At 37.0% G+C, this 14,626-nt stretch overlaps 1 protein-coding gene across 1 annotated transcript in view; it reads left to right on the forward strand.

Annotated features, from left to right (window-relative positions):
* The window catches only part of CRTC2 (CREB regulated transcription coactivator 2), a 2,800,764-nt gene that overhangs the window by 1,723,728 nt on the left and 1,062,410 nt on the right, over positions 1-14,626 (forward strand). Inside the window, exon 7 of the mRNA XM_044079735.1 lies at positions 9,565-9,647. Within this exon, the coding sequence (XP_043935670.1) occupies positions 9,565-9,647 (83 nt within the window). The remainder of the gene's footprint in view (positions 1-9,564; positions 9,648-14,626) is intronic.

The following is a 14,626-nucleotide window of genomic DNA, read 5'->3' on the forward strand; positions in this document are numbered from 1 at the left end:
AATTCAAAGCAGATTTGGCAGTACATGTTCTTTGATTATAGTCTTAATTTTTTTTGGATTAATATCAATTCTTTTTACAGGCATTTTGGAGATGCATTTATTTTATCTAAATCATTAATTCTTTTTAATACCCCCAATTCCCATTTGTGTTAAAAGAACGAAATATAACATATTGTGGACTGTATTGACCATCTCCAGAAAAGTGATCGCACAAAACTGGAAAAAAGAATTTACTCCCTCCTTTAAAAAAAAGTTATAAGTTTAGCAACCAAAGTAACTCATCTAGAAGTTATTACAGTCAGTTCAAAAATGAACAGATTACTTCTTGCTTCGATGTATGGTCAAAATTTAAAGAAATGCTTAACAAGCAAAAATAAAAAAAAAATTTGGAATTTAACTGATGCAACAACAGGAATGATTAGAAGGCTGATGGACATTCTTGTAGTCAGTTTCTTTGTTTCTGTATTTATAAGATTAGGTTGGGTTTTTTTTTCTTACTTTTAAATATGTATGTACATTTCTGATTACAAATTTTGTAGTGATTGTTTAAAAAAATTATATTTTCAAAAAAAAACAGAAAAGCTGGCTGTATTTGTGGATGACATTGTTTTATACCCTACAAAACCAGAAAGGGACATTAGGTTAGAAAAGATTGGGAAGAGAGATTGAATAAGCAATTCACAAAGAAACAATGGGGGATTATGTGTGTGTCTCCCTGATATGCAACAAAATGTAGAGGATTTAGGATCTTTGCTTGGTAGTGTTTACTTAGGTATTTTTATACCCCAAGTAGACTCCAAAGAATTTTTCCTCAAGTAGACAACAAATGTTGAAGGAGTGATGGGGAAGAAAGAGGTAACTGGGAACATATTTTCCGGGACTGTAATGAGTTGGCAGACTTTAAAGATTTCCTGCAGACTGCTCTGTCTGAGATGTTGAGTTAGCAAATTAGTGTAACTAAGGAAATTATTTTCTTGAGCTATGATACAGAATATGAATTGCCTAGACATAGTAAGGCTTTGCTGAGTCTAATTATGTTGGCTATCAAAAAAGCAATTGCTAGAAAATGGAAATCAAAGTCTAAACCAGCTTTACTAGAAGTACTGAAGATGGTAACAAAGGTAAAACAACTGGAAATGGGATCTTTAGAAAAGGATAGGAGCAAATTACATAGGAAAAAATGGAAGTAATGAGATCAATACATGCAGAAGAGGAACGAGGTTTAAAAGAAGGCAAGATTTGAATGAGCTATATAATGTTTGACTGGCAATGACTGGATAGAGTGTAAGTGATATATAATGTTTGCAGCTACAGTGGTGTCACCACGGTTTGTAATGTTTGCAGCTGAAATTGTGTCTGTATGGTTTATTTTCATTTGTATCTGCGATGGTGGTGCTGCGGTAGCGTTGTCTCCTCACAGTAAGATGTTGTCCTGTTCGATTCTCAGCTAGAGCGTCTTCTGTGTGGAAACATGCGTGAATGGGCGTACCTTCGTTGAAGGTTGTGCGTCAGGACTGGCAACTCGGCACGTAAAAATCTACTGCCAATCATTAGCGGACAGGAGTTCCGCTGTGGTGACCCCTAACCGGGAAAAGCTGAAAGACACAACATGGTTTATTTTCATTTATATAAATGCAAGATTGTCTATGTCATACATAATTTAATATTGATGTTTCTTGTTTGAAGAAAACATAAAGATTTACATTGTATAATTTTTCATTAACACCCACATGGGAAATAATGACAGTAGCCTTAACTGTGTTGATAAGAAGTGTGCAAAGAGTGGCCACTCTCCATAGCTTCTAATCTTTTCAAAGAAGCATACCTGGCTCAGAATAGAACTTGTCCTTCATAAAACCAAACTAATTGTGGTCTAGTTCAGTTAAGTTGCATATTTCTGCATAAATGACTTTTGCCCCAATGCATTTCATTGCTTCCAGTATAGGACTGGTGTAGCTGGTCAGACTGTAATTACCTGGGTCAGGAGAGGGATCATCCTTGTGTACGGGAATCACTGTGGCTCTTCTCCAGGCATTAGGTACAAAGTCTGTGAATATACTCAGGTTTAACAGTTTAAGGAGAGGCACAGGTTGTGCTTACTTGTCACTGATGAGAATGCAGCTTGGCGTGTTTTCTTGTCGTATGGAACTATTATTTTTAGACTTTGACAGGAATTCTAAGACTTGTTCTAAGGTGATTTCATGGGAAACTACATTTTCAGGATACTAGGGGAAATAGTATAGATAGCTGAGCTCTGAATTTGTCTGCTAATATTTTAGGCATATCCTTAGGCTTAGAATTTGTGAGATTACTGTAGTGAGCTCAGTGCATTTCTGAACATTATTCCTTAATTTCCTGACACACCTGAAGAAAGATATGTTGTTTCTTTGGTTATCCATAGCAGCCCTTATGCTTGTACTCTGCTTTCCATTTTCAAATAGTGCTCTTAAGTTCCTTGCTGGCATGTTTGTGTAATCTTGAGGCAGGTCCGGAGAATAATCTTTATAATCATAAAAGCTTACGGCATAATTAAATTTGTACACCTTCTTTTGCCAGTTGGTGTTTGTACATTTCAAGCATTGAGTGCTCTGAATAATCTAGTTCAGTGAACAAGACTCCAAGTTGGATTGTGGTCTCCGTCTTCTCCTAGATTTACAAGATGTCCCCCAAGTTGCAGTGTTGGTAATTCACGCAAAATAAGCCTACATGTTTATAGGTCAAACAGCTTGGGACAGATGTGCTAGCTGGATTTATCCAAAACCCATCAGTGAGGAACTTAGACCTGGAAAATAATGTAGACTATCTACTGTTACAGTAAGCGCCACACACAGTTGTTTGTAATGATTATTACCCAAGACACACGCACACACACACTTTTTGAAGGATCTAAATTTCAGAACATCAAACCTCTGATCATGGAAGACCAGAGGATTGAAGTGATGAAATATCGAACTTTGTGAATGGATATCGCTGTACAATGCAGAGTTGTAACTTTACTGTTCTGTTCTTTGTAGTGCAGTCTCGGAGTTAGTATGTTTAAGTAGCAGTGGGTGTGTGGGATGCAGAGGGGCTTGCCCCCTTGCAAAAACGTGAAATAAGAAGTTTTCATAATTTATTTATTTGTTTGTTTGTTTTTTTGTAGGTTTGATATTTCAGCACTTCAATCCTCTGGTGTTCCACGATCAGAGGGACAATATTCTGAGATTTTGATCCTTCATAGTAAATCCATATGTAAGTGTGTGTGTGTGTGTGTGTGCATGTGTGCGTGTGTGTGTGTGTGCATATATATATATATATATATATATATATATATATATATGTGTGTGTGTGTGTGTGTGTATGCATGTATGTTTGTAGGGATCTACTTTTAAATCGTGACACCCACAACACTGAGCAGTATTTTCCTGAGTTAAAAATAAATACTGAAAATCCCGAAGGGAAGAATTTTTTTCCAGGGTGAGTTAACACTTTGCCACTGTGGGGATATATATGGCCTTTTCTCCACTGTAGTGCGATCTTGGAGTTGGTATGCATAATTGGGGGGGGTGGAGCCTCCACCTAGGTGGGTTTTACATAGTCCAGTGTGGTTACTTTAAGTTTTGGGCAAGTGTTTACTTGTAAAATCAAACCAAGGCAGCTCTCCGGAATTGGCAAACCTTTAATAGACCAGGGTCAACGAATAGCAGCACCAATACACTTAAGTAAAAACAAAAATAGTTGCGAGCTTAAAAAACATACACGTAATTGAAAAACAAAGGAATACTATAGACCAGCGTCAACGAATAGCAGCACCAATACACTTAAACAAGTAAAAACAAAAATAGTTGTGAGCTTAAAAAACATACACGTAAATGAAAAACAACGGAATACTTAGCGCTTTCACCCATTAGTCAAGTCGGGCATCATCAGAGTAAACCATCATAGTGCTCCTCAATTACTAAAGTAATTTCAGGTACTACTCCCGCCCTCATAATTAACCAATCACATTGATTAAAAAACTAAATTAAAAACAATGTAACCAGTATAAACAGTATACAGTAAACATAGCCACACTGAAAAAGGCTCTCAATAACAACATTCTAAGACATACGTTCTAAATTAAGTAAATACAGTAATAATAAAAAATTAAATACTTAGTTTTGTCTTATTTAAAGATCAAATAAATAATGACTTGTATTGTAGTATACTTGACAAAGAGATGTAGTCATTAATACCTGGAGGTTTTGAAGCATCTAACCTAAGTTGCCACATAATCTCCCTCACCTCCAGTAAAATCTTGACATTACCCCCTCTGTCATTATCCGGTATTCTGTCTACAACAAAGAATAAAATTTTTTTAAAATTAGAACAACTTAAACTGTGCATATACAGAGCATTGCTAGTCTTTTTATTCCTAATGTCCCTTAGGTGCTCTAAAATTCTTAACCTTACTGTTATAGTTTTCCCCACATAAAAAGTGGGGCAACTTAAACAGGTAGCGACATACACCACCCTCCTGGTGTTACATTTACAATATCCTGGACACTTAATAGTTTTGTAAAAATTGTGAACCACCACATATGGGCCATTATTGATAAACTTGCATACACTACATGAACCACATTTACTCATCTTAGAACTCTTGTAGGGTCCAGTGTTGTTCTCTTTTTCCATCCGCTCTTTTAAATTCATACCCCTACTGTATGTAAATAGTGGGGAATTCCCTATTACACTTGTAGTGTCCTTATCTAGGGTGCAATGCCATGTGTCCCTAATAATTTTAGTAATGTATTCTGATTGCCCATTGTAGGGTAAAATCATAGCTTGATTTGCATGGCCCATATCAGTGGATAAAGTCAAATTGTTATCGTCATGAACCTCTTTCAATAAACCACCTTTTAAAATTGGTCTAAAAACCAAATGTATTTTAACCTCTATCTCTTTTCTTATCTTATTCAAAACATCAGTTGGGTAACCTCTTTCTAAAAACAAGTTGACAAGACTTGTTAATTCTAAGTGAAACCTTTCATCTTCACTGATTAACCTTGAGAGTCCTACCATTTGACCCTTTACGACATTCCTTTTCTGAAATTGGGGGTGACAACTTTGAAAATGTAAAAAGTTATTCTAATATGTTTCTTTACGGTAAATACTAGAATCCATTTTGATACCAACTTCAAATTCATTAGTGTATAATAAGATGTCCAAAAAATTACAGGTGTTACTGTGAACCTTGTATGTAAATTTAAGAAATGTTGTGGTGTTAAGGTAGTCAACAAATTTATGAACGTCTTCTATTGGCCCTTTCCAAAAAATCAAAACATCATCAAGAAAGCGTAAATACAATGCAATGTCATGCATAAATTCTGTAGGGAGCACCTTCTCCGTCTCCCATTGTGCCAAAACCAAGTTAGCGTATATTGGCGCACATTTGGTGCCCATGTCGACCCCTGTAACTTGCCAGTATAGTTCTCCCTCAAAACCTATAAAGTTGTTAGACAAGATAAGTTCCATAAAGTCTACCAATAATAAACGCTTAACTGAATGAAAACTGCTAAATTTTTCCAGACATGTTTTAAACATTTCCAACCCTTGTGTCTGCGGGATAACTGAAAAAAGATTTTAAACTAAACAGGGATAGTAGAGACTATGCCATCAACCAGGTTTACTCCCACTTTAGGGAGTTTAAATGAGTGAATTAGAAATCCAGTTTGGACAGTAATGTTAATACAGGTGTTAACTTCCAAGAGGACACGTACAACGCAAATAGACAATTTGAGGATTGTCTTGAGGATGGTTTGTTGACAGAAACCGATGCTTTTGAGGGGAATGAAGTTTTTTTAGACCTTCACCTTATAAGGCGCTTGGAACGTATCCGCGAGCGCAACCAGTTTCCTCGTGTCACAATCAGGGAGGGTGCAGAGGTTTTTCAGCAACAAGCGGAGGTGGTCTCAGGTCAATAGCAGACCACCATAGACAGGTACTGTCCTAGTTTACAGCATATTGAATTACTGTTTCTACATATTGACTGCAACCCTGACTTTAACCTTGATTTTCATTGTGATATTGTGTCAAAGGATGTACCCCTCCCCCCTTTACACCCTCCCTCTATTTCTTTACCAGTGGGTGTTGACATTCCCTGTACGGTACCACCACAGTCACAAATGATGAACATGGTGTTTGAGGGTAATTTTACTACAGTTATGGAATTTTTGAATACCAACGATCTGGACATGAGTGACTCTTTAGACTCACCACTGAGTCTTGATTCTGGACTTGTATGTAATTTTGTTAAAGTAGACAGCGTATGTATATAAAATTTTATGAATTTGGATTTGACTAATGACTATCTGTCTTTGTTCAAGAAAGGGTTCACCTTTGTGCCTATGTTTAGGAATGAAATAGCAAAACTTTTAGTCAATTTAAAAATGTACATAAGACAACTGAATTTGGGAATGTTTTTTTTATAAAAATTTTAACCCGATGAAAGACAACACAATTGTGCTTAAAAGGTCAAGCACATTTATTCCCCCTGCTCATCCATGTATACACATTTTTGAGAACATGTGCGAATTACAACTTAGAAGGATGAATAGAGGGTTGGGCAGTCAATCTGACAGTAGGGGAGCGATTTTGTCTTAGAGAGTTGACATCCTCTAATAATTATAGGGTAATGAAACCAGACAAAGTAGGAGGGGTGGTGATCATGTTGTCTACAGACTACTCAAACAAAATGTCCTGTCTGTTGAATGATAATATTACATATACTAGAGTTTCAAGGAACGAGATGCATATGGCTTGCACTAAAATTGACTGGCTTTTGTATGAGTGGTTTATGGAGTGTATCATTGATGGAAATGAGTACCACTATCTTTTAGTTGACTCATCCGTGACCCCCCTCTATATTCGGAATACCTAAGATTCGCAAAAACCAAAACGACCCACCCTTCTGCCCTATAGTGTCTGCTAGGGGCTCTAAAACTGAAGCAATGGCTTCATATGTGGATTTCCATTGCAAGAATATTACTAGAGATTTGACGCACATATTAAAGGACTCATGGCATTGCCTAGAGGTGATTAGACAGAATCACTTTGATGAGCCCTTTATAATGGTGACTATAGACGTTATCAATCTTTTTTCAGTTATCAATCAGACACAAGGGTTGGAAATGTTTAAAACATGTCTGGAAAAATGTAGCGGTTTTTATTCAGTTAAGCGTTTATTGTTGGTAGACCTTATGGAACTTAGCTTGTCTAACAACTTTATAGGTTTTGAGGGAGAGCTATACAGGCATGTTACAGGGGTCGCCATGGGTGCCAGTATACGCTAACTTGGTTTTGGCACAATGGGAGATGGAGAAGGTGTTCCCTACAAAATTTATGCATGACATTGCATTGCATTTACTCTTTCTTGATGATGTTTTGATTTTTTGGAAAGGGCCAATAGAAGATGTTCATAAATTTGTTGACTAACTTAATAACACCACAACATTTCTTAAATTTACATACAAGGTTCACGGTAACACCTGTAATTTTTTGGACATCTTATTATACACTAATGAATTTGAAGTTGGTATCAAAATGGATTCTAGTATTTACCGTAAAGAAACCTCTTCGAATAATTTTTTACATTTTCAAAGTTGTCACCCCCAATTTCAGAAAAGGAATGTCGTAAAGGGTCAAATGGTAAGACTCTCAAAGTTAATCAGTGAAGACGAAAAGTTTCACTTAGAATTAACAAGTCTTGTCAACATGTTTTTAGAAAGATGTTACCCAATTGATGTTTTGAATAAGATAAGAAAAGAGATAGAGGTTAAAAGACATTTGGTTTTTAGACCAATTTTAAAAGGTGGTTTATTGAAAGAGGTTCATGACGATAACAACTTGACTTTATCCACTGATATGGGCCATGCAAAATGAGCTATGATTTTACCCTACAATGGGTGATCAGAATACATTACTAAAATTATTAGGGACACATGACATTGCACCCTAGATAAGGACACTACAAGTATAATAGGGAATTCCCCACTATTTACATACAGTAGGGGTATGAATTTAAAAGAGCGGATGGAAAAAGAGAACAACAACACTGGACCCTATAAGAGTTCTAAGATGAGTAAATGTGGTTCATGTAGTGTATGCAAGTTTATCAATAATGGCCCATATGTGGTGGTTCACAATTTTTACAAAACTGTTAAGTGTCCAGGATATTGTAACTGTAACACCAGGAGGGTGGTGTATGTCGCTGCTTATCTAAGTTGCCCCACTTTTTATGTGGGGAAAACTGTAAGAAAACTAAGGTTAAGAATTTTAGAGCCCCTAAGGGACATTAGGAATCAAAAGACTAGCAATGCTCTATATATGCACAGTTTAAGTTGTTCTAATTTAAAAAAATATATATATTCTTTGTTGTAGACAGAATACCTGATAATGACAGAGGGGGTAATGTCAAGATTTTACTGGAGGTGAGGGAGACTATGTGGCAACTTAGGTTAGATGCTTCAAACCTCCAGGTATTAATGACTACATCTCTTTGCCTAGTATACTAAAATACAAGTCATTATTTATTTGATCTTTAAATAAGACAAAACTAAGTATTTAATTTTTTATTATTATTGTATTTACTTAATTTAGAACGTATGTCTTAGAATGTTGTTATTGAGAGCCTTTTTCAGTGTGGCTATGTTTACTGTATACTGTTTATACTGGTTACATTGTTTTTAATTTAGTTTTTTAATCAATGTGATTGGTTACTTATGAGGGCGGGAGTAATACCTGAAATTACTTCAGTAATTGAGGAGCACTATGATGGTTTACTCTGATGATGCCCGACTTGACTAACGGGTGAAAGCGCTAAGTATTCCGTTGTTTTTCATTTACGTGTATGTTTTTTAAGCTTGCAACTATTTTTGTTTTTACTTGTTTAAGTGTATTGGTACTGCTATTTGTTGACTCTGGTCTATTAAAGGTTTGCTGATTCCGGAGAGCTGCCTTGGTTTGATTTTATCAGTGTTTTTTGCTTAATTGATATGCTTGAACCAAGTGTTTACTTGTCCTGAGAAATATTGGCCCTTTGAGATTTTCAGTATTTGTTATTTTCATTTTGTGAAAGCAGCGTTCCATTCGGTGTTGTGGATGTCGAGATATAAAAGTAAATCCGTTTGTTTGTGTGTGTGTGTGTACACACACACACACACATATATATATATATATATATATATATATATATATATATATATATATATATGCACATACACACACACACACACATATATATATATATATATATGCATATATATTTAATTTATGCATGTTTATTATATATTTTTTAAATTATAAGTTGAAGTCACATTCTGCTGAAGATGACTTGAGGTACCCCTCCATCAGATGTCCAAGTAAGCTGGTACAGTAGGTTTTGATTGCCTTGGTCTGAAATCAGTCAGGCATATTTCTTATTCACGGTATGGAAGAATCAGTTTCGTTCTGTACTGCATATGTAGTAGTCAGAATTGTGTCTTTAAATAGCTGCATTATTGAGGACCATAGTTGTCTGAGTAAAATGCACTTTACATTATATTCCAGGATTTCCTTTCCAAGTGCCTAACATTGAAGAGAGTCTTCTGGAAGAAAGCAAGCATTTACTTAAACCCTGGGATTCAAAAAAGGTAGGTTTGTATTATTTTATGTATTTTATATTGAGCTACAAAGAGTACAGTAAAAACTGTGTGACTTGATCTGTGGTAGCTTGCTGGAGTCATTTTATATTCCTATTAGTGGGTCACTGCTGTTGTGTCATCATGAGGATGAGATTCTGCCCATGTGGACAAAGTCTGCTACAAGGAAAACTGATTTGCTTGTTTTGCAGCTATACACTTCTACCTAGAGATTGCATATTAAATGCTAGTTTTTACTGGGAGGTTATTTTCACCATCTCACTGTGCTGTTGTCGTTCTGTAGAACCTTGTAATTGAATGGGTGTTGGAGGTATAAAAGGCTTGAAAAACTAGTTCTAACTTTTGAAACCGTGTCAGTGTGTAAAATTTGGCTTTATGGAAAAGATACAGAGCTCTGACTGCAGTGGAGGTCACTGAGGTTTGATTAGTAGCCATGACACTGGAAGAGCCGGGCGAGGGGGGGGGGGTGAATGAGAGTGGTCCATTCACCTCTTCTGTGGGGTGGGCAGAGTTTGTATGCACTTGGAGGCACAGTCTCGAAGTTGAAAACTGGAGAGAGTACTGCTCATGACGGGGGGGGGGGGGTGCTAGGAGTGAGCTCCCATTGTAGAAGTTGAGGAATGTCTGCTGCTGACAGTCTGTTGCATGCCCCTCCCCAGTACCTTGCTGGGTGCATGCAAGGTTAGAGATGGGGAGAACACAGAAATAAAATTCAAACCACTCCAGTAGCTACCTGGATACTTAGCTTTGCCTGGAGAAGGGAACAAATGAGATTATTTACCAAACTTCTGATGGTCAGCAGGCAGCTGGGGCAAAAAGCTTTAAAACGAATGAGAGAGAGAAAAAAATCCTATCAGAGCATATGCATTATTTTTCTTAATATTACCTCTGAATATATAGCTTTTGCAATTTTAAGGCCATCAGGAAGTGGCTGGATTGGATGCTTATGCAAAGACTTGGATAGGAAGTAGGTAACAAAACATATGAAAATAATGGATTCTGGTAACAGGTAACAACTGCCTTTTTCCTCTATTCCAGAGGTTTTATAAGAACTAGAGTAAATTAACAACTTAGTTTATAATATGCGACAGCCGAGACACTAGCAGAAGCCATTTCTTTCACTGAAGTTCCACACCACCTGTCCTGAAGGACTCCAGTTTGGATGAGGGTTCTAACATTCTTCCTGAATTGTAATTCAGACACTCATGAAATCTCTCCAAATCCCACTGTCATTCACCATGCATCATCTTTGCTTTGACAGATCTTCAAAACATGAAAATTACAATATTTTAATGAATTAGTACTTCAGTACTAAATGCAACAGAATCGGTAGTGGTAAATCATTTAGTGGTTAATCGTATCAGTTTAATCTGACATCTTCTGAGTTCTTAGTTAAGGCTGTGTGTGTGTCTTTCGGCTTTTCCCGGTTAGGGGTCGCCACAGCGGAACTCCGGTCCGCTAATGATTGGCAGTAGAGTTTTACATGCTGGCTTGCCGGGCCTAACGCACAACCTTCAACGGCGAACGCCCATTCACGCATGTCGTCACACAGTAGACGCTTTAACTGAGAATCGAACGGGCAACGTCTAACTGTGAGGCGACAACGCTACCGCAGCACCACCACCGCGTAATTAGTAATAAAATCACTTAACTTTAACTGTGGTGTTTAACAAACTTAATTGTTTGTCTGGCAAATGTACATCTGCACACATTCTTTACAAATGTAACCAGCTGTGTTGGCTCAAGATGATCAAGCGTTAACTATGTCCCGGACAACATGGATTCAGCTAGCTTTCCAAGGTGAAGGACAGCTGTCTGGTAAGAAAAAGGAGTGACAAAATGAAGGCCTACTCGCCTCACTTTGGATCACATGTTTGAAATGCAAACTCTATATAGAATCCCGTGTAAAGACTGGAGATTGATGGAGGTGGCCATCTTTCAAATGAACAGGGCTGACTGTGGGAATATCTCTCATGAAGAGTCATGCGCAGCTACCACTCCATTACACACCATTCCTTAGGACATTTAGGACCTAGAAGACCTCACACACACACACACTTCCCTATGTGAGATAGTGGTCGCTTCTACCTCTTGATTTTCTTCCAAAGGAAGCACAAATGGGCCATATGGTTGCCACCTTCAGAGGATGACTAGACGGGTAGAGCAAGCAGGAGTGGAGCTTGATGGCCAACTGGGGAAACGGCAACCCCCCCCCCCCAAAAAAAAAAACCACAGGAAAATAGATTGTGTCAAACTGCTTTTAAATAAGTGTGGCCATCCTGATTGCCCATATACTTTAGGATCTGACTAGAGATGCTTCTGTCTGGATAGAAAAAGTTAAGTGCACAGTATAACTGTCATACATTTATAAATTGTACCTTCTTTGATGTCCAGCACATTAGCTGTGACAGTGTCATCTTCCAAAAGAAGCCATTGTGGCCCAAAAGGTCTCAACACAAGAAGCAAGTAAGACTAATCTCACATTCCTCAAGAATCTCAAATGTCTTCACCCAGGTATTAAAGATTCAGCACTTATTTTTCCACATTTCTGTTGACCTGAGTATATTGTCATATCTGATGATGTAAAGCCTACGTAAAGGTAAGTGAAAAAGCAGTAAAGAAGGGATCTGCTAGAATGCAAAGAAAACAGCCTAACTAGTAGAAAATAAGAAGTTGCTCTCTCTCGCTGCAGGAAATGAGAGCTAATCTCAGGTGTTGAGTAACGTTGTCATTTACCCAGAGCTACAGATGGAATATTTGTAGTTCTTGAAAAGACTGCAAATAAAAATGACACTGGAATTGAGGAATGTATGTGACCAGACATAAGACTGTTTGGCTTTTCCAACACTGCTCAAGCTGAAAGTGGGTGAGGTTGCAACTCAGTCCTTTGTGGATGAGCTGCAGCGTTCTGATTGTTGAGTCATAAAAAGCTAGCACTCGTCTGTCACAGCACTGGCAGTGATGCATTATTTATTTATTTATTTATTTTAAGTTTTTTTTGCTTTCTCTTTGGTTGTGCAACCATGGAGTAAGGTGGTATGTATTGGTGAGGGCTTGCAAATGCAAAAAATATTTTTGTTGGTTATGACTGGCTGAAGCTGTGACCAGCTGTATTCATTTAGTTATTGTTCCTTCCAGACATAAAGTGAAGATTCACTGAGGGACCAGGGTTTATCAAAGAAAGTAAAAGCATGTGCTATAGAGATATTAGCTAACACGATTGTACCTTCTTGTACTGGTGGTTCCATTCCAAAATATGCACGTTTAGTCTGTTTGAAAGTAGACTAAGCAACAGAGTGACACAAATATAATTAACCTTCCCTTTGTTTTGTACAACCATGCAGCATTCACATGCTGATTCCTAATGTATTGTACTGTAGTAACATCTTGCACTGCTGTGAGCTGTGCAGTGTGTGTGCATGTAATTCTGTTTGTGTAATGAAGTTGGTCTTCTTCATTGTTTATTTAAGCATTATTAATGTATGCTTTATTGAAGTTTAAATCTTCTGCATTGTATTTTAAGCATTATTGAAAATGTTGTTTGTTTTACCTATTCACTATCACCCCTTGGCAGTGTTTTGTATAAGGACTCAGTAAAATGCCTTAATGACGCTATTGTTTTTTTTTTTTTTTTATTCCTTTTGTAGTACTAATTGTATTTCTTACGTGTTTGACATTGTGGCCTGGACTATGCTTGAAAAGGGTCCCTGGGCCACTTCACTTACCTGGTTAATAAAGTATAAGTAAATCAAATAAATTATTAGTGAATGGTAACATATTTAAGGGTTTAACTAGCAAACAAAGTAGCTTCATTGATGATACACTGCTGGAAAGCATAAAGAAAATCCTGACCTTTCCTGTTAAAATATCAGTGTACTTGGCAGTGCAAACTCTAGTTGCTGAAGCAAGATGAGAGGATCACTGATAAAGAAAAAAAAATAAAACAGAGATAACATCCACGTGAAAGAAGTAACAATGGGATAGACAGATGTTTAAATGGTTAATGAGAAACAATGACCATTAGTAGTTTTTGTGGAAGATGATGTGTTGCAGAGGTGATGTGCTACCTTTTATTAAACCAACAAATATTTTCATATATGTTACAGCAAAGCTTGTTTGAGCTTTCAGGCTACGTGATCCTTTTCATCTTAGAGCTGGTACATTATAGCAGCTGGTTGCAGTGCTTTAATACCTGCATCTGATGTTGTTCTTTTCATTCTTCAGTAACTTATGGGTTTGGATCGGACTCTGCCGCTTATTTCAGACATAGGACCTCGCTCTCAAGCTCCTCCCTGTACCCATAATACTTTGTTGTATCCCCAAAGCCTCAGATGTCGTTTGCTGACATTGCGAACAGACGCAGGGTTATCCTTAGCTTTCGAGCAATCATTGGGTTTTCGTGAGTGATTAAATCTTTATTACATTTCTTTTTCTTGACTATATTTATTCTTAACTGTCGTACTATCCTCCCTACTAGTTTATTTCACTAGCGTTAGGGGTTTTCCTCCCTTTTTCTCTCATTATTTTACAGTAGTAATTTTAATACTTTCTCGTATCCCCTTTACCATTTTTATAAGGTTACTTCTGATTTACCATTGTTGGTAACTAATCTTTTTCCTCTTTTCTGGTATCTTTATTAAAAAAAGAGAGGCTTACTGTCCTTCCTCTTTGTATTGTTACATTGCTGTTTGATAGACAATAAATTGTGTTTTCTTGCTGTGGGCATTTTTCTGCCACCATGTCAGAGAAACTAGCAAAACAAAAATGTAACTGTAACCATGAGCAGGGATAAATAGTAGTTAATTTAAAAAATTCAAAATCCACAACTTGCTTGAAGAGTTGCGTTTTTAAAATAATAGTTGTTTATTCCAAGAGTTTAAAGTCCATAATGTAGTTAGTGCTTATTCCACAAGTTTAAAATCCACAATGTACTTAAAAAGTTGCAAGTGCAGAAGGCTTCATCAGGTAAA

Source organism: Protopterus annectens, chromosome 8.part0 (genome assembly GCF_019279795.1).
Source record: "Protopterus annectens isolate FY-2018-M chromosome 8.part0, PAN1.0, whole genome shotgun sequence".
NCBI lineage: Eukaryota > Metazoa > Chordata > Ceratodontiformes > Protopteridae > Protopterus > Protopterus annectens.